This window comes from Vigna angularis, chromosome 4 (genome assembly GCF_016808095.1).
Source record: "Vigna angularis cultivar LongXiaoDou No.4 chromosome 4, ASM1680809v1, whole genome shotgun sequence".
Lineage (NCBI taxonomy): Eukaryota > Viridiplantae > Streptophyta > Magnoliopsida > Fabales > Fabaceae > Vigna > Vigna angularis.
The window spans coordinates 25,313,750-25,338,647 of record NC_068973.1 but is presented as its reverse complement, the minus strand read 5'-3'; the positions used below and the strand labels follow the sequence as shown (position 1 = coordinate 25,338,647).

The window sequence follows — 24,898 nt, the reverse complement described above, 5'->3', positions numbered from 1 at the left end:
TTGCTTCTTTGGTTTCCTTGCAGGTTTGTGTTGGCTTAGTGCGTGAAGGGAAAGCTTTTGCGCCACGAATGAGATGGAGGTTTCGCGAGAAGATGGATTCGCAATTAGGGTACCTGAAGTGGGATTCTCATTTTCTCTGTTTAGGTTAAAGCGTTGAACTCGCTCCTGTTGATGGCAGCCTGATGTTGTGCATGAGAAACTACGGTGTTTGCGATCTAAGTTCTTCTTTTACAGCTTTCTAGAGGTCGAAGCTTGCTGGAGATGGTGGCTGTGGCGCATTCGCGACGGCTTTGCAGCAACCATGATGGTTGTGCGTGACGGCAACTAGCGGTTCGTTAAGGCTTTGCGACATTGATGTTGTGGTTGGTGGCGGCACAATTACAACGCGATAGTAAGCAGTTTCGCTTTTCAGAGACCGACGTCATGGTGGTTAGTCGCGGCGGCTTGCACGAGGTGGTTGCCAGAATCTGAGATTCTAGTGTAGGGAAGTTTTAGGTTAGTCATGACTTAGTCTGATAGCAAGAAAAAGAAAGATGGAGAAGGTGCCCAAAGACTTTAAGACGATAGTGAAGGCCGATGTGGTGTGTTAACTTATTGGCAAGTGTACCAAATCGTATCAAGTAATATAAAATGGTAAGACCAGTATCGATTCCCAAGAGACTTGTGTTACTAAACAATTGTGTAATACCTTAACTAATTAAGACTAAAAAATGATTCCAATGATTAAGAGTAAAATGCAATAAAAGTAAACATAAACTTGAATGTAAAATCTTGATCTTTTGGAACTAAAAGCAAGAATGAATGGATGATATTGATGATATGAGATGATGATGTTGTTGGGGTTAGATTTCACCTACTTTACTTTCATGCATATTAGAACTCATCTTCTTCATTGGAATGTTAATGTCACTTACGAAATTACTTAGAACCCGATCCCTCGGCATAAAAAGCCTAGACTTGATTATTAGACAACAATCCCTTGAAAACCTTAACAAGCAATTCCGAATCAAGAAAAGAAGCTTAAGACAACCAAATGTCCTATCCCTATCCCTAGGCAATATTCCCTTTGGGTGAAATCCTCCAGATCATGATTCATAAGATATTTCCCAATACTCAAACAAATCAAACATCAAGTCATGAATGGGCAAAACAAGACTAGCATTAAGAATAGGAGAAAGCACTAACATTCAATGAAAGAACCATAAAATATTTAAAACATGTTCAAATACATGAAAGTTTAGAGGTTACATCATCCCCAACAACAAATGAATGTAGTTCTCCATTGTCATGGAGAACCTTGGCTTACAATGGAAGAATGAATATGAGATGGAAACCCTAGAAAGAGAAAAGGAAAGCTCCCGCATCCCAATCTTCCTCCAAAGGGTCAAAAATAATGTTTCTGTGCTTCAGTCGTCCAAAGATACCAACTTTAATGTGTAAAAGCCTTTAAATAGATCAAACATGGATCATGGGCCAACGTCGCTGGCGCTCAGCGCCCTAAGTGAGGCAACCAGGCGAGCTGTGAGACATGTAGTTGGCGTTGAGCACCCTGGATAGGGGCAAGCAGGCGACACTACGAGAAGAGTGGCGTTAAGCGACCCAAATGGGGGCAAGCAAGCGCCCTTACGAGAAGAGTGGCGCTCAGCGCCCCAAATGGGGGAAACCAGGCGCCATGCGCCTTCTTTAACCTTCTTTCCTAGTGCTTTTGTTGTTCCTCCTGGGTTCCAACTCCTTGATACTTTTGCTCCTCTTCCAATCATACCAATAACCTACAAATTTGAGGGAATTAGTGATAAAAATCATTAAGTATAACCTCAACTCACTTATTCAAAAATTAAACTAAAAACAAGAGTTTAAGCAAGCTTCAAAGTCAAATAGAGTTGATTTAGTATCAAAATTGCACCACAGATAACGGTAAATTCAATCGTTATCATGGTGGTGGTTGCGGACAACAGTGGAGACTTTAATACGGTGTCGGAGGCACTGGCCGCTGCTCCCTTGAGCAGTACTAAAAGAGAGAAAAAAAAGAGAAATAAAAGAGAAAAATGTGGCACACACTTATCAGGGAAGCTGCATCCCACGTGACTCACTGTTAGCCACATCACAGAAAATCTAATGTCGTTGCTTTTTAAGGACTTAAAATACGAGTTTCCTAACTAAGAGGACGAAAATGAACAAACCTTTCGAAAAGGGACGAAACCCAAAATAGCATGATAGTTCAGGGACTAGAAGCGTATTTAGCCCTGTCATTTTTTGCAGGTAATGTTATTATTCTTTGCTTTCATTTCAAAATAAGTTGTATATACTAATATTAATAATACAAGTTCACCTACAAGAAGGTTGTCCTTTGCGTATGATTTATATCACATCCTCAACCCACTTTATTACCCAAAATTATTCTGAGACGCGAGCGTTGTCATCTTTTTATACAAGTAGAATGCAAACACTTGCGCAATTGATGGACTATACTACCTCTTATATTGACTTAGTTGAACCATCATATTTGTGTAATGCGAAGAGATGTATAAATAAAAATTGATAGTTTTTGTTAATTAATTACAAAGTATTCCAATATCATGCGTATAAATCTCTCATCCTCTCAATCATAAAAAGAAGTACATATAAATGAAAAGGTATGTAAATTTATACTAAAATGTTTAATCATATAAAATAAAAAAAGATTACATAAAAAGTCCTATTAAAATAAGGTTTAATGCTATTAAAATTTGTCCCTCCCCAAATTAAAATAAAATTTAATTTGTATGTAAATGTTTAATAGTGAGTAAAAGGTGAGTTTATCTCGAAATTAATCCCCTATTTATAGAGTTTATAAGAATCTAACCAATTAATTTACATATTAAATGCAAACCTTAACCACTTAACAGTAGTCGTTGTGACATTAATTGCGCCTTAACTCTACTCAACGGTTGTCGGAACCGAGCGGTCATGAGATGCTTTTTGGCACGTCAACTACTTGGTCCTTTCCATCCACTTTGTCACCGTACCCGGTCGGTCAGCTAAAAGCCCATAGTAACATAGGCCCCCCAAGCCCTAGCAAAATCTTCAGATATTGCGTAGGGTTTTGAAGTCTTAACCGATCGTTTGGATCTTAGTGATTTGCTCTCTAAGTCGAACTAGCTCAGGTGATTTATGGATACGTTCGTCACCGAGCGATAGACTCTAGGAGTTCACTTAGAACGTTCCCTAGGTCAAGAATGATAAGGTGATATATGAAAAAACGTTCCTCACCGAGCAACGGACCTAGGAGTTATCTTATAACATTCCCTGGGTCTTGTTAAGGCAAGAGTTATGAAAACGTTCCTCATCGAGTCGTTTAGACTCTAGGAGTTCACTTAGAACGTTCCCTAGGTCTTGGTGAGAGTTACGAAAACGTTCCTCACCAAGCGTTTCGACTCTTGGAGTTCACTTAGAACATTCCCTAGGTCTTGGTGAGAGTTACGAAAACATTCCTCAATGAGTGTTTAGACTCTAGGAGTTCACTTAGAACGTTCCCTAGGTTGAAGAGGCTCAGGTGAGAGTTCACGAAGAACGTTCCTCACCAAGCGGTGGACCTAGGAGTTCACTTAAAATGTTCCCTAGGTCGAAGAGGCTCAGGTGAGAGTTCACAAAGAACGTTCCTCATCGAGCGGTGGACCTAGGAGTTCACTTAGAACGTTCCCTAGGTCGAAGAGGCTCAGGTGAGAGTTCACGAAGAACGTTCCTCATCGAGCGGTGGACTCTAGGAGCTACGAAAGTGTTCCCTAGGTCAAGAACTAGATAGAAAACACCTAGAAGCCATCGCACCTTAAGTTTTCATTAATGATCATTATGAGATAAATTAATTGGTCTGATTCCTATAAACTCTATAAATAGGGATTAATTTCGAGGTAAACTCACATTTTACTCACTATTAAATTACAAAAAGCCTATAGAGAAAAATTCTGACTTGAGCATCACAGTGTATTCTGCAGGTCACCCTCCTACACCGATCGGTTACTAGAGCAAGGAGTGGAGAGACGTTCGACACCCAGGACTTTCAGATAGGCGATTATCCTCGTCCCATTTCAGCAGGAACAATGGGTATTCCTCAACACAAGTAGACAAAGATAAGGCTTATCTTGCATGCCTTATAACATGGTCTACAAAATGCATCTAGGCACCATCAATGGTGAGTATGTCTTCCTCTACAACAACATGTGGCGATTGTAGGATGATATGTACACTAATACAAAAATATCGTATAACGTCGTTATTTTTTGGCCTTTCATGTCAAATTCGATGTCGACGTCACATCGGGAGACATTAAATTGACGTCGAATTTAAAAATTCGACGTTAATCAAATTGACATTGAATTTTGTCAATATTCGACGTTAAGCAATTTTTTTGTTTTTTTTAATTAATTGTGATCCTTTTTTACAATTTTACGAGACCTAAAAAGCATAAAAACAACAAATTTCAGTTTTTGGTATTTTATAAAGCATGAACTATGAACGTGTAGTATAGTATCAACAATAAACAACAATAATAAATAACAAACAAGTTCAATCAAAAAACAACAACAAACAAGTTCAACCAAATAACAACAACAAACAAGTTCAACCAAATAACAACAACAGACAAGTTCAACAAAAAAAAACAACAAATAAGTTCTTAAAAACGAAAACGAAAGTGAAAACTAACCTTCAAAAGGTGGGTTCGTCGAAATAAAGTGTTTCCACTAGTGAGAGAGAAAGCAAAATGCGCATATGAAGGACAAGAACATGAAAATAATCGGTCAAAACAAACGAAAATCATACTTAAACTAGTTAATTAACATGCATTTGTATCAAATGAAAGAAAGATTACATGTAATGGTCGTCAAACTTCGTTTGAGAAAAGTTTAAGAAGAGAAGAAGGTCTCGCACGCTAAGATAAAGTGAATGAATTTTCAATCTCCCGCTCAAATTAAAAAGGGGAAACTTTTGGTTGACAAATAATACGTCGAAGCCCCTACAGAATTTGACGTATTATATGTGGTTTAACGTGTGACGTTATACGTTGTTTTTGCACTAGTGGTTGAAACCCAAACTACCTTAAGACTCGTTCAAGCAAATGTTAGTGAAGCATCTCACCAGTTTTGATCCACCTAAGGAACATACATATGCCCAAAAATGGATGAGCGACTCGATGTGGCTTATGTGAGTACCAGATCACCCTATTGTAAGTGAGTTCATCCAAATGCGACCTAACCTCTACTAGGCTGCAAATTGCCTCCCCTTCACGAGGTTTGTCTTCATTGTAAGTAGACTCCACATGTCTCCTTTCCATCCCAAGGAAGTTCTCTCAAATCCACCTCTAAAAAAAATTAATTAACCTTAATAACAAAAAAAAAAATGAAATCAAAGTGTAAAATATATGTGTACCTATAAAAGAGTTAGATATCCATCCATTTGCTTTGTCATAGCAAAGATGGCATCTCCGAGCTGCTCGTACATGTAGGCTAGTTCAACAATGTCGAAAGCATATCTGTCACATGTGTGCAAGTCTAACAACAAGTACGACACACAGATCAATGTGACACTTTTATTTGCGAAAATAATGCATCCAACTAGATACAACAAATATGCTTATGCCACGTACTCCTACTGTTTCTGTTCAGAACACACATCATAAAGGCCTCTCAACCAGCTCAGTTTGACTTTCAGACCACGTGCTTCTCTCATCTCAACTCCAGCCCTTTCACTGTCCACGCCCAAAAGTTCCATAATAGTCGACCGAGCTTCTTCAAATTCTAACTCCTCGATCAAACAAAATTTTCTTGTTATCAAGAGGTGCAGTGACAATGATACATCATCTTGTGTCATGGACATCTCACCCATCAAAAGATGCAAAGTGTTTGTCACAACATGTCATCTCTCAGCGAACAACAATAATAAACCTATTTCCAGTGTAGTCGTACGAAACATCAAAGAGAGACATTAAACCAGAATTCAAATTTAAGTATTGCACAAACCATTGAATTCCCTCATGACCTAGTACAAATTTATTTAATTTTTTACCATGGGAGATCAACTCGATTTCCCCTCAATTCTACACAACAACAATTAATATAAAATTTACTAAAATTACACAATAGTCATTAAAATTCAAGTATTTCACTAACCTTGCCCTACCACAGACATATCCAACATGCTCTATATAGTAAGTAGTGAAGTATCCTATGAACCTCTTGGAAATCCACCAACTTCCTCTTCTACTTGAGGAACATCCTCATGCTCCTCATGTAAAAAAGATGAAAATGACGCGACAGACCTACCCAATTTATAGGCAGCGAATCGTGGACCCCAAAACCATCCCAACCATTGGATGAAGCTAGATCCGACGGTCCAATTCAAAAGATTTTGCAACTTCCACCTTGCGCAAGAAACGAAAAACTACATCCAATGGTTTAAGTTAGTGACTCTACAACTTCTCCCCAACGCGGGAAATAGGAACTACCGACCAACGGTAATAATTTCAAAATCAAGCAGTACTCTGAACCGGATGAAAAACGCTAACCAGAATCCATAAAGTCCCTTCGCCAAACCCGTTCGTCTCGGACTTGGGAGGATTGTGTACTGTATGGATCGGTCGGTCTATGTCCACTGGTCGGCCAAACATATAAGAAATAAACTCTAGGAAAAATCGCAACTACATATATCGGACGGTCGAATAGTCAACCTTGTGGTCGTTCGACCTAAATATCTCATTGGTTGATTAATAAGATAAAAACATGTTTATATGATGTTGGGTAGCAATTAGGCTAGCCCTAATCAAAAGCCCACTTTGGAACCTATAAATACATAGGTAAGGTACAAAGGTAGGTGATTGCATTTATTGGACATTTAAGACTTAACTGTAATAACTTATCGGTAATCGATAACTGACTTAAGCATCCAAGTGCCATTAGTAGGTACCCACCGCTCGGATTTGGACCTTACAAGAGGAAAGTCAACAAACTCGAAGGAAAGGAAAGACGAAGTTAAGAAAGGAGATAAGATTAACTTGTGAAAAGTGTAGTTCTCAACCCTACATACTGAAACAAATAGTATAAAAATACTATATAAAATGTTATAAAATCAATAAAACCAAAACAGATAGACCTAATATATAATATATTAATACACTTATCCTAGAAAAAGTAACTATAATAATAAACAATATATACAAACCAACTATGGTTCAGATGTGTTTTTCTAAAAGAAAGAACTTATATACAAAACAACTATTAGATACATGTCTTTGACATTGAGATTCATTATAGACATGTACTTGTAGTAGTATTTATGTTTTGTAGAGTCATAAACAAAGGGGTTATCACCCTACTACTTACAAGGTTAGTCGTTTTGCACGTAAGACTTCCTATGACTCTCACCACATAACTTGATTTGCTCTATTTGAGTGTGAATAATTATTAGAGTTCAGGATACTTCATTACCGACATTCATATGTCAATGCATACACTAAAATCATCACCACAAATAATTTCTCTCTTTCAATACCATCATAATACTTATCTACAACCATATTATCACTTCAATCAACACAACAATAATCATAAACATATATAAAATCGATTAAAAATCTATTTGAAATAACCAAAGAAGAAAACAAATCCAACATACAAACGAGCGCTCAGATAGGACGCTCAATACCAAACCTTTTGCAAAGAGTGTCGTTCAACGTTTTTCAAAATTCGTCGAAATCTTCAATAGATTTTGAAATTCGTTGAATACCTAATCATTTTTCAAACCCTCGATTTAGTTTTCACTTTGAAACCATTATTATACAATTTTATTTTACAAAGAATAGTTTTGAAATTTATAAAAAATTTGGAGTTAGAAAGAGAAATAGTAGAAGATGCAAGAGAAACTTCCAAAGTAAAATTACCTATATTAATTTACCTAAGTCATGCATAAGAAGTTTTTTTTTTTTGTTGACATCATTATGTAAACTGTGATTTCTATTCAGAAGTAAGACAACCATCATCATATAAAAGTTAATCATATTTGCAAAAATACTACTACATTCATTTAAAAAAAAAAAAACTTTATACGTCAATTGTCTTAACCTAGAGTCACGTTTTATGTTTTGATGTTGGTTAATGTTACAACTGATTTAAAAAATACCTTTTTAAATTAAATTTAAGTTAATTGATATAAAAAATTTCATCTTATTTAAAAAAATGTTATTGCATATTTTCTATGTTAATTTTTTGTGAACCACCTTAAAATGTATTCATTGTAAATTATACATTTGAAAAGTACACTTTAATTTTTTCTTTAATTCATAATATATTATTATTTTTATTAATACTTTTTCAAGTATTTTTTTAAACTACTCTGAAAAATATATTTAAAATTTTCATTTGCATTATTTTAATATGATATTTTCAATTCAAAGTTCTGTAATTGATTTCACATATTTTATATTTTCAATTCAAAGTTCTGTAATTGATTTCACATATTTGATTATTTATTTTAGTATTAATATTTTTTTAATTTAAATAGTTATTTAAAACCACAACAATAAAATAAAACAAAAAATTATTAGTATTAGTATTATTTATTCATTTTAACAATTACTTGTTAAATTATATTTTTTAAAAGTGGAAAATCATTTTAGAATTCAGTTTTTCTATTTTCCAGCATATTTATTATCAAAGTTAAAATTGGGTTCTGGAAAACCACCAAAATTCCAACAAGAAGAGTAAATAAAGTTGGTTAATTATTTAAAAAACTCAAAAAAATTCCCACCTCTGAAATCTATTGGTCTGTCAGCTCGGCACACAAGACACGCAAAAAGTTCAACCCAAATAAAGACAAAGATAGTATTTTGGATTTGCTAGCCATGCAGAATATGTGTTTCTCATTTTTCTTTCTTCATAAAAAGACAGGATCAAACATTTATAGGAAATTAATGTAAGTGTTTTCTAATCGAAAATAATTATTTTCAATACAAAAACTAAAAAACCTCACAATTAATTTCACAACTCAAGCAATCCCAACTTTCTATACACCTTGAGAGCAATCTTAATTCTCAATGCAGAATACACAAGTTTTCCTCTTGACTTATAGGAACAGGAAACACAATTCTCTTTATTATAGTGTAGACACTGATCCTCAAAGAGTACACATCAAATGCACAATATAATCAGCAATGTGTAAGAACAACTATCTTGCAAGAATCTAAATGATTTCTTTTCAAATGAATGATCTTGATTCTTCAAGAAGTCTAGGACGGTCCTGCAGTCATTCTTAACAAACAAATCATTTATGAAAGTGTCAGTACAGAGAATTGTTTTGAGTGAGTGCACAATGCATCTATTTATAGAGTTTTTCAAACCAGACACAGTTTAATCGATTACGTTTTTAATGCAATTGATTAAGTTTTTCTTTCTACTTTAACAGTTTTACATCTGTTTCAGATTTAACAGAATAAATGGTGCGTGCAATCGATTGGATAAATCATACAAGCCAACAACCAATTAATATTTATAGGCAGTTATGGTTTTCAATGAAAATGATTTTCACAAGATAAACAATTAACCGATTATGAAACTTATGTAATCGGTTAAGTTCCATACTTAAGTAAACTTCAAAATCATTTTCCATTCTAAACACATCAATGCACTCAGCAAACACATGTTGACATAACAACGTATTTTAATCGATTATACAACTAATGTAATCGGTTAAAACCTAGCTATTTTGCCCCTGTAAAACATATACTGAAATATGAAGAAATATAATAGATTATATAAATAGATTAATTGATTATTTCTTTCAAATATACAAAGTGTAATATGTTTCAACTTATGATTCATTTCATACAATAAATGCATATATACCAATCATTTTAAGCACACACAGAAAAGATCAATCAACTGTTTTGTCATTTGTTACGCAAGAAATTATGAAACATTTATTTTGTTCATCACTAAAAACACATATCTGATATGGGTTTAGCTAAGCATAGCTTCCCCTATCAACACATATTATCACTTCAATCAACACAACAATAATCATAAAAATATATAAAATCGATTATAAATCTATTTCAAAGAATAAAATGAATCCAACATACAAATTAGCACCCAGATATAATGTTTTGCTAAACCTTTTGCAAAGAGTGACGTCCAGGAATTTTCAAAATTTGTCAAAATCTTCAATAAATTTTAAAATCCGTTAAACACCTAGACGTTTTTTAAACTCTCTAAAGACATAATCAATGTAAATAAATCATCTATTTTCTTAACCTAGAGTACATTTTATGTTTTTATGTTGGTTGATGTTACAACTTATTTAAAAAATTCTTTTTAAATTAAATCTAAGTTAATTGATATAAAAAATTTCATCTTAATTAAAAAAATGTAATTGCATATTTTCTATATTAAACTTTTTTGTGAACCACTTTAAAATGTATATGTTGGAAATTATACATTTGAAAAGTACACTTTTATTATTTCTTTAATTCATAATATATTATTATTTTTATTAATACATTTTCATGTATTTTTTTAAACTACTCTGACAATATTATTTAAAATTTTCATTTGCATTGTTTTATTATAATATTTTCAATTCAAAGTTCTGTAATTGATTTCACATATTTGATTATTGTTTATTTTATTATTAATTTTTTTTAATTTAAATATTTATTTAAAACCAGAACAATAAAATAAAATAAAAATTATTATTATTAGTATTATTTATTCATTTTAACAATTACTTGTTAAATTATATTTTTTAAAAGTGGAAAATCATTTTAGAATTCAGCTTTTCTATTTTCCAGCATATTGATTATCAACGCTAAACGTTAAAATTGGGTTCTGGAAAACCAAAATTCTAACAAGAAGAGTAAAGTTGGTTAATTTTTTTTAAAAAACTCTGAAAAAAAGTTCCCACCTCTGAAATCTACTGGTCGGTCTCAATGGTTCGTTCTTATCGCTTTCAGCTCGGCACACAAGACACAAAAAGTTCAACCCAAAAAATAAAGACAAAGATAGTATTTTGGATTTGCTCGCCATGCAGAATATGTGTTTCTCATTTTTCTTTCTTCATAAAAACACAGCATCAAACATTTATAGGAAATTAATGTAAGTGTTTTCTAATAGAAAATAATTATTTTCAATAAAAAAACTAAAACGACTTATTTTAATTTTCTCACATATTACTATAGTTACTGTAAATAATAATCTAATTTGGTTTTAACATCAAATCATCTTTCATAGAGTTTTTTTTCCTTTCTTTATCAGCCATCTTTCATAGGCTTATTATTAGAAAAGGCAATAATAAATAAATATTTAACATTCAAGAGTGTTATTTTTCTTTCGATATAATTTTTATAAGTTATAAGAGTATATACATTCACAATAGAAGAAACCCTTCGTATTATAATTTTCACATATAAATTTGATAACTTTTACATCAATAGTTTTTTTAATAAATACAGACTATTTTGTATTTAAATTTCTAACGATCATTGTCACACATAATTCTTTAGATGAGATTTTAAATTTAAGTGTTAAATTAAATTTATCATGAATAACTATATATATATATATATTAAATGGGATTATTACAGAAAAAAAATCTTTAAAATTACCATATGAATTTAAAAATAATTTGTCTATTATTTATATACCAAAATTTGAAAACAACTAATTTGCTTGTCTATGTGCAGAAGATTAGTGTGTGCTAATGCGTGGACTGCTTCTATCTACAGCGACGTGATAGTTGTTGAGCACGTTAAATGTAACCCTCACAACTTTCAAAAGATAAAAACTTTGTCTTATTTTCTCTTTTTTTTTTTCTACTGCTCCTTCTGAACAAGCCAGCTTCAATGGAGCAACTGTATTGTGCAGTGAGGGAAGATGAAGAGAAAGAAGAACAACAACTGCAAGAAGGTGTAGCTTTGAAAGGAAGACAATCCCTGCAACAGGGAAAAGATGGTAGTATTACCAATGCTGAAGCACCTTCCTTTTTTTCTTCAGTGGGAGAACACTCTTTTCCTCAGAAAGAGGAAGTGCTTCATACCCACAAAGAACACACAGAACAACCTGTTCAAAAGGTTGAAGAAACAAACAATGTTGTTGCAGAAAATGGCAGTAACTTCAACGGTGATAGTGAAAAAGGTGGGATCGGAATCATAGCTGAGATTGTAGAAAATGTCATAAATGGAGAGGCTTTAAGCAGTGCTACCATAAATGCTGATGCATCACACCATAAGAATAGTGTTTATTTGGACCAACAACAAGGTACAGAATTATTTTTATTCTGCTTCTTTTTCTTCCCCAACAGCAATCTTTGTGGACCTCTATGTTTCCTTTTATTTTTACTTTCTATAACTTGTCTAAAAAATAAAAATAAAAATTTTTGAGCAAGAGCATTCTTCACTATAGTAGAGTTAACTATATTTTACAAAATAATATGAAGAATTTATCCTCATGGGGCGCACACCTTGGACTGAAAAATCTTCCTTTTCTCAAATTTCTCGAATCATTTTTTGCCATTTCGATTTTTGTAATAGTAAGCATACCATCATTTTTTTTATGCATGAAGGAATGTGGAAATGTCACCACTGCTCATGGACAAAGCAATTTGACAGTCCTTGGAATTTGCGGCGTGGGAATCTTTATGGCTACTCTGACTTGCTCATGAATGTTAAAACTATGATTCAACATGGACCATGTATTGCGTGTGAAACTAAAGGTCAGTAGGTGCCGAGATTTCTAAGGCACATATTAGCAGTTAGATCTGATCCGTGTTGCTTTACAGTCTTCCAAATTCCAATGGTATGAACCTCCTTATTGACTTCCAGAGGGTAGAGACTTTACCCAGCAGAAGCAACTTTTTCTTGTGAAATCTTGCTGGATCTAATTATGCCACTTAATTTTTAACAAGTTGGGTTTAAGGGCCCTTGTAGTTGTTGGAATGTCTACATGAACCATGCCCAATCTTTGATCAGATGTTTTCTAAGTGCAAATTTTGACTTTGTTTTAGGAGTTTGCTTAACCTTATGGTTAGAAAGTTTCTTGTGTATTCGTAACTGTGGTCATTTATCCAGTTACTTGTGTATTCGTCTTTTGGTTTAAAAATTTAGTAGAAATATGCAGAACATCGGCTCAATCTATCATGAGGTATCCCATACTTGAACTCATTTGTGATGTCTATAGTTATGTTCTAATACACTTTAGGAGTTACAAAAACATGAGTGGAATTCATTACAAAACAAATAAGATTAAAAAAATTTATGATTTTTAATAAACTTCTCCTATTTATATAATGCTAAGATAGTAACATTCTTCATACACGGAGCATGAACTGTCATGTGTGGCAATTTGGAATTGAAATGATTGTTTGTGGCGTGCTTGCAGGCGACAATATTGATGGTGCAATGTCTGCTCTGCCAAGCAATGGAGTCAACAACATGGAAATTGTTGATGAAAAAGTACCTTCCTCCGTAGCAGAGTTACCTTCACCTAATTTGACAGAAGAAATTGACCAGCAACTGAAAGAATATGATGTTGAGGCAGTGTTGGCAAAACAAGAGACACATGACTTGTTTTGTCCTAATTGTAAATCTTGTATTACTAAAAGGGTTATCCTAAGGAAGAGAAAAAGAACTACTCCTATTCCTAACATAGACACTAAAGCAAAGCGTGACAAGTCAGCCATTGAGGTAGTTGATAGTTCTGTAGATGAAGGCAACCAAGGTGATCATGCAATTGCAACACCTGATGATGTAGCTAGAGTAGAGCCTCCTGCTGATAATTTTGAGCCCGAAAGAGAACCAGAAGTGTTCAGATGTTTATCATGCTTCAGCTTCTTTATTCCTATAGGTAAGTTGATCACCTTTCTTGAGGAAAATATATTAGTATGTAAATAGCTAACAATGTGTTTAGATTATTATATTTGACTAATTTTGTTTATAAATGATTAAGTTGTAAATATATAACGATCTGATATATATGTCTCTGTGTCCTACATTTTGGAGACTACACATGTCGAGGTGTTGTGTCGTTTCCGGTGTCCTTGTGAGTATATGTGTTACATAGATAACATATCATTCACATGTTTTGGGAGATGGCTAAGGATTAATGGTTATCAACCCAATACTTATGGTGCTTATGTAATAATCATCTATTTGTGCTAAAAAAATTAGTTACTTTGGCAGGAAATGGATTCAAACTGTTCCCAAGTTTTGGGGGTAAGCCTGAAGCTTCACAAAAGCTTCCGGTTGTACCTACATCCAACGTGGAAAATCCTTCAGGTGTTGCAGCTTCCAATTCAAATTGGTTCTTCACTCTGTTTACTTCAATCAAGGGAAGAAAAGCTAGTGCTCAAGGTAATTAATAATAAATAACAAACAATTACTACTAGTTGCAGTCATTTTCACAGTGATCCTTTTACAAACATAAGACCCGCCAAGGTATTATTTATTATAGTTGTCATTTTTTAATAAAACCTGCAATTTCCTATTTCTATACATTCCCTGTGGTCAACTTTCCCCTTTTCTCCCTATATCTGATCTGACAATTTTTTAATAATGAGATCTTTCTTCTTTCAATTGAAAATCCTGTTTTCTTGACATCTTGGTGTAGGTGATGCTTCTAGTGAAGATTCTATAGCAGATCCCACTTCAGTTGAAGATTCTAGAATTGATAATCCATTGGAAATAGCTCAGAATAGTTATTCTTCTTTGATGAAAGAAGCACAATCACCAGAACAATCATTTGACAGTGAAGTAATTGCAAATGATGTAGCTAGAGACAAACAAAATTTCATAGTAAATGGCTCGATTCCATCAATTCAAGATTTGAAGAAAGTTGAAACGGGTATTGAAGACGAAATAAAACCTTCTGTTGCAAACAAAGAGAATGGTATGAAGACAAAAGAACTCCAATTAATAATCAATTAACAATAATTCTGACTCCCCTTCGTTGTTCTGTAACCAATGTTAATATTTTTTGTGTGTAATAACCATAAGTATGATTATGATGTTGTTAGTAATGTGAAGTTTTTGTTGAGGCAGAAGCATTTGAAACCTCTACATCCCAGGCAGCTTACGTTCCAACTGAAGGAGATATTGTGACAGAAGCACACACTGAAATCTATATTGGGGAACAACCAAGGGCTGAAATTGGTGAGCACCAAGAGTGGGAAATACTTAAAAGCATTGTGTACGGTGGTTTAGTTGAATCAATCACTAGTCTTGGGGTTGTGTCATCTGCTGCTTCTTCTGGTTCTGCTCCATGTAAGTGCTTCCATCTATCTCTCACTGTGGGAGGGTTTTATGGTGTCACTGATTTTTACATTGACATCTTATTATCATAGTCTATCATGTATGGTAATCTGAACTTTTCTGCATGGACATAACCACCTTAAATGTTATGTTAATCATAATATCTGGAAGTTGATACTGTAAATTTTCTTACATTGACACTATGAAAATTAAGCCCTAAACTTATTTGGTTCTTAAAGTATAATTTAACATAGAAACAAACAAGAAAAGACTGTGCTGTATTCCATGTTTTATGAGTGGTGATCTGAATTGCAAGAATTTTTATGTTACATTTTAAAATTGAGTAACAATGTGTAAATATTTTTCTTTTATGAGTATTGTAGTGAATATTATAGCATTGGGGTTGGCGAATCTCATCGGTGGACTTTCTGTCATTGGTCATAATGTGAGTTGCCTTCCATTTGTTGCTTATTTACAGTTCTATTATGGTTAAAGCTCACTTCTTTCTTTTATATATTCGATGTATTCTGGTAGTATTGTTTAGATCACAGTGCATGACTGCATGATGTTAATGTCATAACTCCTTTTTCTCCTTTTCCAGCTCACTGATTTGAAAAATGGTCATTCTGGAGGGAATCCATCACAAGATCGATATGAAGAACTACTTGGCCGTAGAGAAAACTTCACAGTTCATGCTTTTCTAGCTGTGTTATCATTCATAATTTTTGGTTCTGTCCCACTTGTTGTCTACAGCCTCTTAATTTCTAAGCACTACTATGATGAATATAATATTGCAGCTGTGGCAGCCTCTTCTGTTGTGTGCATCATTCTTCTTGCTATGGGAAAAGCTTACACCAGCACACCACCCAAATCCTATATCAAAACAGTGCTGCATTATGTTAGCTTGGCACTTGCAACCTGTGGAGTCTCTTACATAGCTGGTGATCTAGCTAAGGTTCTCCTAGATAAAATCAGTGGCTCAGAATCTGGTTATGTTCTTGCCATGCCCTTGTCAGACACAACAAGAATGGAACCAGCGTGAATGTCTTCTTCAAGCTTATATTTCAATGTTCCTGCTTCTGCTGCTTCTTCTAGCTTCTTCTAGCCAAATAAGGATCCAGAAAATATGTGGTTTAGCTGTTAGTGTTCCAAGCAACGTTCTCAATTTTATAGTTTTCTTGGATTCGTTTGTTAACAAGTCAAGGAAAACTGTCTTTTTTTATCAGCAAAGTAGCTAAACAGTTGTTTAAAAAAATTTGAAAATAAGTGCTCCGTGTGTGGAATAGTTATGAGAAAAAAAAGATACAGTCGTTTATATGTTTAATCAATAGCATAAAATAAGTTGTATGTTTAAATATTCAAAAGTAACTTGAAAATATATTTTGATAAGATTGTATGCCAAAAACACAAAATGGTGCAATTCTCTTTCAAAATTACCTAAAGATTTCGAAAAAAAAAAGTGGATGAGTGGAACTAAGGTGACACAATTTTGTTGTGATGTTGTGTCAAGATCGCATAATTTTAATTTAAATATTCTTAAAGTTAAAATTGTACCAAGTTGGCATGATTTCAATATAATGCATTTAGTTTAGTTTTGGTAGAAGTCCTCCTAAGTAGACATAATTTTGGTTTAGTGTATTCTAAACTAAAGTTGTGTCAATTGGCAAGATTTTTAACTTTTAAAAGTACTTTGAATTAAAGTAATGTTATTTTGATACGATTTTTCAAAAGAAAATTATCACGATTTATCTACTTTTGTAATATTTTTTAAATCTATTATTATTTTGATAATTTAAAAAAAAATGCATCAAAAAGGATGTTTTTGTCCCAAATTACCTGAGATAAATGATAGCTTGTTTTGTAATTGTATGATGGTATAAAAGTATTTTCCAAATGTTAAAGCATAATTTTTCTCCACCTATTTTAGTTTGGATTTAATTTTTTTGTAAAATTATTAATATTGAGATTGTTGATAGGGGAACACAGGTTTAGCTAAACCCATAATCTCTGTGATATCTGTTTTTGATGATGACAACACATAGTTAATAAAAACACATGTATATGTACTTTGTTATATGTGTTATATGCTTACTGTGAGATTTGTACAAGCATAACTATAAACATATCATGTTGCATACTACTGTGTTGGAAATGTGATTATATATGAGTTTTGAAATGGAAAAACCACATGCACTAAGCATATTTGTATGACTTAATCGATTACAATGGTGTGATAATCAATTAAAGTCATCAGACAACTTAAGCTTTAAACTGTGGCAAAACAACAGGTTTTAAATCGATTATGTTAGTGGTTAAATCAATTAAAACTCGTGTATTTGCACACATCTTTTTCAAGTGTGCTGTGATTGATTTTGGGAAGAAAAGTTTTCAAAAATATACTAAGTGTTAAAACTTAATCGATTACATGCATCTTCTATTTAATTAAGTTTGTTAAAGATTTGAAAACTATTTCATTGCTTGACATAACGGTCACAACGATCACATTTTTAAATATGTTGACCAAGCATTAAATGCATTCAATTAATGAGTTTGATTGCTATTAATATGTTATAACTGTGAGATGAAATCGATTAGATTAGTAGCATAATCGATTAAAACGCATCTGATTTGAGTTAAACTATATATAGACGCATGATTTGAATTTCTGTAAGACAATTGATTTTTTAACACTTTCATATATGTTTCAGATAAATGCTTTAAAGTTTTACAAAAGGGGAAAACGCTCCAAGAACCAAGAATTGCTGTGGTGTTCAAATCTTAAAGGTTGCTTGAGAAGCTGGATTGATTGATTCAAATTGTTTGATCATTCTACAAAACAAAGGTGGATACTGCTGGATCAAGAAGCTCTTGCAAATGCTTTAGTGTAATTGTTTCCCTATGATGTATACTAGAAGAAGAATGTGCGGTTCTTGACTTTAAGGGGGATCTCATAGGGGTTGACAGCAGGAGATGATTGTTCTTGCTGCTAGTCTGTTGTAATTGGCTATTTTAGATTAGTGAGTTAGAGATGTTGTTTACATTTTGACGAGTGAAGTCACTGTAAAAACCTTGTTGTAAAAACTCAGATCTTATAGTGCAATTGGCTTTCGGTCTAAGGTTGATCGGAAGGACACTAGATGTAGGCTTGGCCGAAGTATTATAAAAACTCAGAGTTTGAATCTTCTTATTCCTAACTCTGCATTTAATCGATTGCATAATATCTGTATTCGAATACGCATACTGTTACATTGCATACATTTTTACTTGCGATTCAAGAAATGTTTAAAAGACTTACAGTTTTGCGAAAAAGATTGCAAAAGCGATCATTTCTATACATCACCAATTCACCCCCCCCTCTTGGTGTGAGAAATGAAGCACATCTTTTTTAACAATTAGCACCAGAGCTGGTTTTCAAAAGATATTTGAAAAAAAATCGAGTAACCTTTTTGTATAATCGATTATTCGATCCTGTGATGGCTTTTGTTTCTCAAACATTTGGTGAAGGTGCATCAACAAATAGACCACCTCCATTTGAACCCACTCACATTATAAATGGAAAAACTGGTTTGAATTTTTTTTTCTGAGTGGACTCAAGAGGAAAACCGGAGAGCACAGTATGATGTTAAAGCTCGTAATGTAATTGCTTCTCCTCTCACAATGGATGAGTTTTTCAAGGTCTCTCAATGTAAGACAGCAAAGGAAATGTGGGAGGTTCTTGAAGTGACACACGAGAGAACTGCTGAAGTAAAGCGTGCTAGAAAGAATTCTTTGGTACAGGAGTACGAAATGTTCAGGATGAAAGCCGAAGAAACCATCTATGATGTGCAGAAAAGGTTCACACACATTGTCAACCATTTGATGGCTCTCGGCAAGGCATTTGAGAAAGTAGAGATCAATATCAAAATCTTGAAAAGCCTGAACAGAAGCTGGCAGCCTAAGGTAACTGCTATATATATCCAAATCTAAAGATTTGACTAACATGAATATGGAAACCTTGTTTGTTAAGCTTAGGGAACATGAGAAAGAGCTTGGTAGATTAAGGGAAGAAGAGGAGATTGAGCAAAAGCAATCAATTTCCCTCAAGGCTACAAGCAAAAGATTCTCCAAGAAAGTAGAATCTGAGACTGAGTCTGATGTAGAAATACCAGAAGAAGAGATCATGACCATGATGGTAAAGAAGTTTTCTAAATTCATGAGAAATAGAATTACTGCAACTGAAAGATTTGTTGTCGTCAGTATTATTGTTTTACCGAAGGATATTCCGACGGACTGTTGGCTGTAACATTAGCGAAGGATTTGGCCCGCCAGTAATGGCAATGATTTGATTAGAGGTCATTAGCGAAGGATTGGGGTCGCCAGTAAGGGGTAAGGAAATTAAATTAAACATTTGGGAGGTTGGTTTTCCCTCTTCGACAGAACCCATAATTAGAAGGCTTTAGAAGCGTTCAGAACCTTAGAACCCTTCTTCTCCGCAACCCTAGTGTGAGTGCACTTCTCGTCCTTCACTGAGGCTCGACTAGTATGAGTGCTTCTTCGTTCAGTGCGTGTGAGCTATTGGAGTCCCTCCTGCTGTTCTGGATCGTCACCCATTCTGCCCTTATTCGCGGCCAGTGGTAAGTATCATTCGTTAGTGGGTTCTTCGGTCAGTGGGTTCTTCGGGCGAAACGTCGTTATTGGGTGGCACTTGTAAGTGTGTCGTTATCCCAATAATGTGTGTCTGTGCTGACTCTGTTGGTGTATTGCGTTTTACAGGCTATTGTAGGGTCATTTATAGAGCAGGTGTAGCGTGTTGGTTGAGGGACTAAGGTGGAGGGTCTGTGGTAGGGTTTTGTTGGCTGTCGTGGTCTACTATTCTTGCCATCGAGACAGGTTATCCAGAGGCTGTCCAGGAGGTAAGTTTTATGTTTTACAATTAAATTTTGCATTTCATTTCCCTGACGAGGAATAAAAATTCTTCTGTTGGCACTATAATCGTTGTGAAACCTTGAAATGTCAAGGCAGAGGAGTTCCTAATATCGTCAATGTTGGTCAGCAAGGAGTAATAAATTAGCCTAGTGATCATTGCGTTGTACCTTATGTTTGTGATTGAAACTCAATAACAGAGACTATAAGGGAAGGAGTGAATATACTGACATGGCTTCAGAGTGGGGATAAGAAGACTAATGCATAGGTGGTTAGGATGAGTGAGATGGAGATATGTTATGAGGAATGGAATGAGGGACATAAAAGGTGGTGAAAAGGAAAGAGATGATGAGCAATGAGTGTTTGTTTTATGCAGAGGGGTGCTGGTGAGGTCTATTTGAGTGACTTGGCTAGGAAAAAAAAGAACAAAACTGAGAGACAAGGTTGAACTCAGGGATTATGGGTTTAGGATTTATGAAAGTGAGTTTGCAACCATAACGGTAGTGTTAATTCCTCACAGGAAAATACTTGTACAAATAATTTTTTAGGAGTTTGCATTCTTAGCATAGATTTTTTTAACAAGTAAACTAATGATAAACAAACTTAAAAAGACTCAAAATAAAAAAATCTTTTTTTGTTTATTCATTATGTATGGTTGAGTTCATGGAACTCAACATGAGAATAATCTTGTATGAAAAGTGCAAGTAGTGCCTTACACTTTGCACATTAAGATTTGGAAATTCAATATTTAGTATTGAACCTTCTGGAACTGAACCTTGTATGGCTCAGAAGTTAGAGCCAAACGCTTGCCATATTGAGCTGTGGTTGAGAGAGGAACGCCACCTACATCAGAGGATGTTGGAACAATGTAGTAATTCTCACCAGCTCTCTCCTACTTCTCTGATGTGTCCACAATTTGCTCTGGTGCAACACCTGCTTCCCCAAGTAGTGCCTTTGTGCTGAAGGCAACCACTAGGACTGATGATTGAACCAATGTCATGTTCATTTTTCCCTGTTTAATTTTTTCTTCTTGTAACTCCTATGAGATGGATATGAAAGAAGGGTAGGATTTACATTTATAAGCCGGGAGGGAATCTAAATCTGTGTACCCATTTGCACCAAAGTCTTGGATTTCTTCTCATACAATTGGACTATAAAGATTCAATTTTTGTCAAAAGAATTGTGTTGTTCAGAATGCTGTAATTGGCTAGATTTATATGTACCCATTGAAGTTAAATTTTATTAGTTAAATTATTCAAGGTTCTTATTTTTACTTTGACTAGGTTCAACATGTAGTAATACTTCCTTACTTCTTTCTTTTATAACCGTGAGAACAAATGGCATGCTTTCAGAATAGGGTAGAGACTTTTTCTTGTTCCAGATGTGTTTTTCCTTATTATTTGAATACCAAATAAGTTGATTCAATTTAAACATGTATGGAAATGAACTTCTAATTCCTTTAAACAAATTTGGTATTGTTTTGGAATCATTGGTTAATTTTGTACCAACTTAGATATGTTAGATGATACTTTGAAACTGTTTCAGGTTCAAATGAATATATGCAACTATAAATGTTCTATTTGATGCTAAATTCATCTGCAAACTCCTACTTCATTTGATATTGGTTGCTTTATATTTAATAGTCCAATAATGTTGTTGCTTTATTTAACATGTTTATTATTTAAATTACCTCTGTGAACATGTTGCTCCTTAAATCATCTAAGAGCATACCCATTTATGTTTGAAGGCAAACATAATTGACTCAAGCATGAGTTTTATATACCTTACCCGTTATAGTTGTTTGACACTTGGTTATAGGTATAACAGATCCATGTTATATGAATCTGAAATGTAGAAAGAGTTTCCTCTGTTCAATGGGTAACAAATTTTGCACTCTATTATTAATAGAGAATAATTTAGTCCTTCACTGTTGAATAGGATTGACCAATTGAGCAAGATATTTGATTGGAAAGTACACTTTGTACACTCATAAGCATAACAGTGCATCTCATTTTGAGTTGTAGAACTTATTTTGTAAATGAATGTGAACTCACTTTTGTGTGACTGATCATCATTTTGTTTTGGCTTGTCACAGAACATGGTTGATGATCTGAACCACCGTGTATGGATGTATGACCGTTGTTATAGCGCTAGAAGGGGTTTGAAGGAAACTTTTGTAATAGGAGTTGAAGAGTTTGTTCACCAGGCTCGACAGTATAAATATTATGTTGTTGATGGAGGGATTCGATGTCCATGCTTGAAGTGCGAATGTACACAAATTTTGAAAGATGGCGTCGTCAAAGTTCATCTATACCAGAAAGGTTTCATGCCAAATTACAAGATTTGGACATTTCTTGGAGAAGAAATACCTTCTACCTCGACTGTTGGCGATAATTGGCTGGCTTCAGGTTCGAACACTTTTGTACGTACATATGAGATAGATGACATTAATCATATGCAAGAGATGCTCAACCATGCTCTTGGTCGACATGGTCAACAAGAAGCGTACGATTGTCCTGATGAGGAGTCTCCAAATGAAACGACTGAACGATTTTATAATTTATTGGCAAAGGCAAATCAACCTGTATTTGAAGGGTCAATTGAGTCAAAATTGTCAGTCTACATTTAACTTATGTCTTGTAAATCTAATTGGAATGTTCCCAATCAAGCCTTGGACTTCATGACAAAGCTTGTTTTAAGGTTATCACCACCAAACAATTCTTTGCCAAAGAATTTTTATGAAGCCAAAAGGTGTGTTTCAAAGTTGGGATTGGAAACAAAGAAGATCGATTGTTGTTTGAATGGATGTATGCTTTTCTATGACAACGAGAATGGGAAACATGATGCATCATTGTTCGAATGCAAGTTCTGTGGGCATCCTCGATTTCAAACATTGCATCCGGGACGGAGGCAAAGAAAACCAATTGCATTCAAGTCCATGTTCTACTTACCGATCATTCCAAGATTACAAAGAATGTTCGCCTCAATGCAGACATCACAACACATGACATTGGCATGATGGTAACAAAATTGAAGGAGTGTTGTGTCATCCTTCTGACGGTGAAGCTTGGAAGCACTTCAATCGTAAACATCCATTCTTTGCTAGTGATGCTCGTAACGTGCGACTTGGTCTATCTTCAGATGGGTTTACTCCTTACATTCAGGCGTTCGCATCACCATATTCATGTTGGCAGATGATTGTCACCCCCTACAATCTTCCGTTTGAGATGTGTATGAACAAACCTTACATGTTTTTAACGTGTATAATTCCAGGTCCATCTAATCCCAAGTCATTCATTGATGTTTATTTGGAGCCATTGATTGATGATTTGAAGAAGTTGTGGAGTGGTATTTGGACATATGATGTTTCTAGGAAGCAAAATTTCTTGATGAGAGCAGCTTTGATGTGGACTATTAATGACTTCCCCACATATGGCATGTTATCCGGTTGGAGCACGCATGGTCGATTAGCTTGTCCGCATTGCATGGAGCACACAAAGTCATTCTTTTTTAGTTATGGTCGCAAAAGTTCTTGGTTTGACTGCCATCGAAGGTTCTTATGCAGTGATCACCCATTTAGGCGAAACGAAAAAGCTTTTCGTAGAGGACAAGTTGAAACATATATGGCTCCCCCTAAGCTCAATCCATCACAAGTCTGGAGAAGAGTCGAACATCTTCTGAAAGTGAGGGAAAGTGGTGTGATTAGGATTGAAGGGTATGGGGAGTGGCATAATTGGACTAAGAGGAGTAGTTTTTGTGATCTTCCATATTGGAAAGATAATTTGCTAAGACATAACCTAGATGTCATGCATATAGAAAAAAATTTCATTGACAACATCTTCAATATAGTCATGATTGTTAGTGGCAAGACCAAAGATAATGAAAACACACGAAAAGATTTATCTTTATATTGTTCACGAAGAGACTTGGAGTTGAGGGCACTAGATAACGGGAGGTTGCTAAAACCAAAAGCAAATTACACATTAACAAAAGACGAGGCTAGAATAGTATGTCGGATGATGAAGGACCTTACAATGCCAGATGGTTATTCTTCAAACCTGGCTAGATGTGCTAATATTGAAAAGGGAAGCATTCAAGGTATGAAGAGTCATGATTGCCATGTATTTATGGAGACTTTAATCCCTCTTGCGTTCAGTTGTTTGCCAATGCATCTCTTAAATCCACTCATAGAAATCAGTCACTTCTTTAAAGATTTATGCTCCACGACGCTCAAGGCAGATTCACTGACAAAGTTGGAGGAAAATATTTCAATCATTCTTTGCAAATTAGAAAGAGTACTCCCTCCTGCATTCTTTGATTCAATGGAACATCTTCCAATTCATCTTGCTTATGAAGCATGGCTTGGTGGACCTGTGCAATATAGGTGGATGTATCCATTTGAAAGGTTTATGGGAGAATCAAAACGTTCAGTGAAGAATAAAGCCATAGTAGAAGGATCAATTTGTGCAGCTTACTTGCATCGTGAGACAACATACTTTTGTTCACATTATTTAAAGAATTTCACGTTGTCATCCAACAATGTTAGGAATGAAACATAGTGGCAAAACAAAACATCTCACTCAACATTGTCAGTGTTCCAACCAGTTGGCCGTCACGTAGGCAAGGAGATGAGTCATTGGTTGACTGATGCTGAATTCAACTCTGCACATGTCCATGTCTTGATCAATTGTATTGAAGTTAAACCCTAACTTGAGTATGTCCCAATCCCTT

The 24,898-nt window shown here is 34.5% G+C and overlaps 1 protein-coding gene across 2 annotated transcripts; it reads left to right on the top strand.

Moving 5' to 3' along the window:
* The first annotated feature begins 11,785 nt into the window (after positions 1-11,785).
* Positions 11,786-16,589, top strand: LOC108330015 (membrane protein of ER body-like protein). Of its 2 annotated transcripts, XM_017564454.2 has the most exons (8): positions 11,786-12,278; positions 12,583-12,732; positions 13,398-13,862; positions 14,198-14,368; positions 14,625-14,903; positions 15,056-15,277; positions 15,649-15,710; positions 15,867-16,589. In XM_017564454.2, exons 1-8 carry the CDS (start codon positions 11,864-11,866, stop codon positions 16,305-16,307), a joined length of 2,205 nt encoding a protein of 734 aa, XP_017419943.2. In that variant the 5' UTR covers positions 11,786-11,863; the 3' UTR covers positions 16,308-16,589. The 2 variants fall into 2 exon arrangements, with proteins under 2 accessions (XP_017419943.2, XP_017419944.2); XM_017564455.2 differs by lacking the exon at positions 12,583-12,732.
* Positions 16,590-24,898: the final 8,309 nt, after the last annotated feature.

Bases quoted from the DNA above. Each gene is read 5' to 3' on its own strand.
- LOC108330015 (XM_017564454.2), top strand. From the start codon at position 11,864: ATGGAGCAACTGTATTGTGCAGTGAGGGAAGATGAAGAGAAAGAAGAA. The intron at 12,279-12,582 runs GTACAGAATTAT...TTATGCATGAAG, and splicing joins TTATTTGGACCAACAACAAG to GAATGTGGAAATGTCACCAC. The intron at 15,278-15,648 runs GTAAGTGCTTCC...TGAGTATTGTAG, and splicing joins TTCTTCTGGTTCTGCTCCAT to TGAATATTATAGCATTGGGG.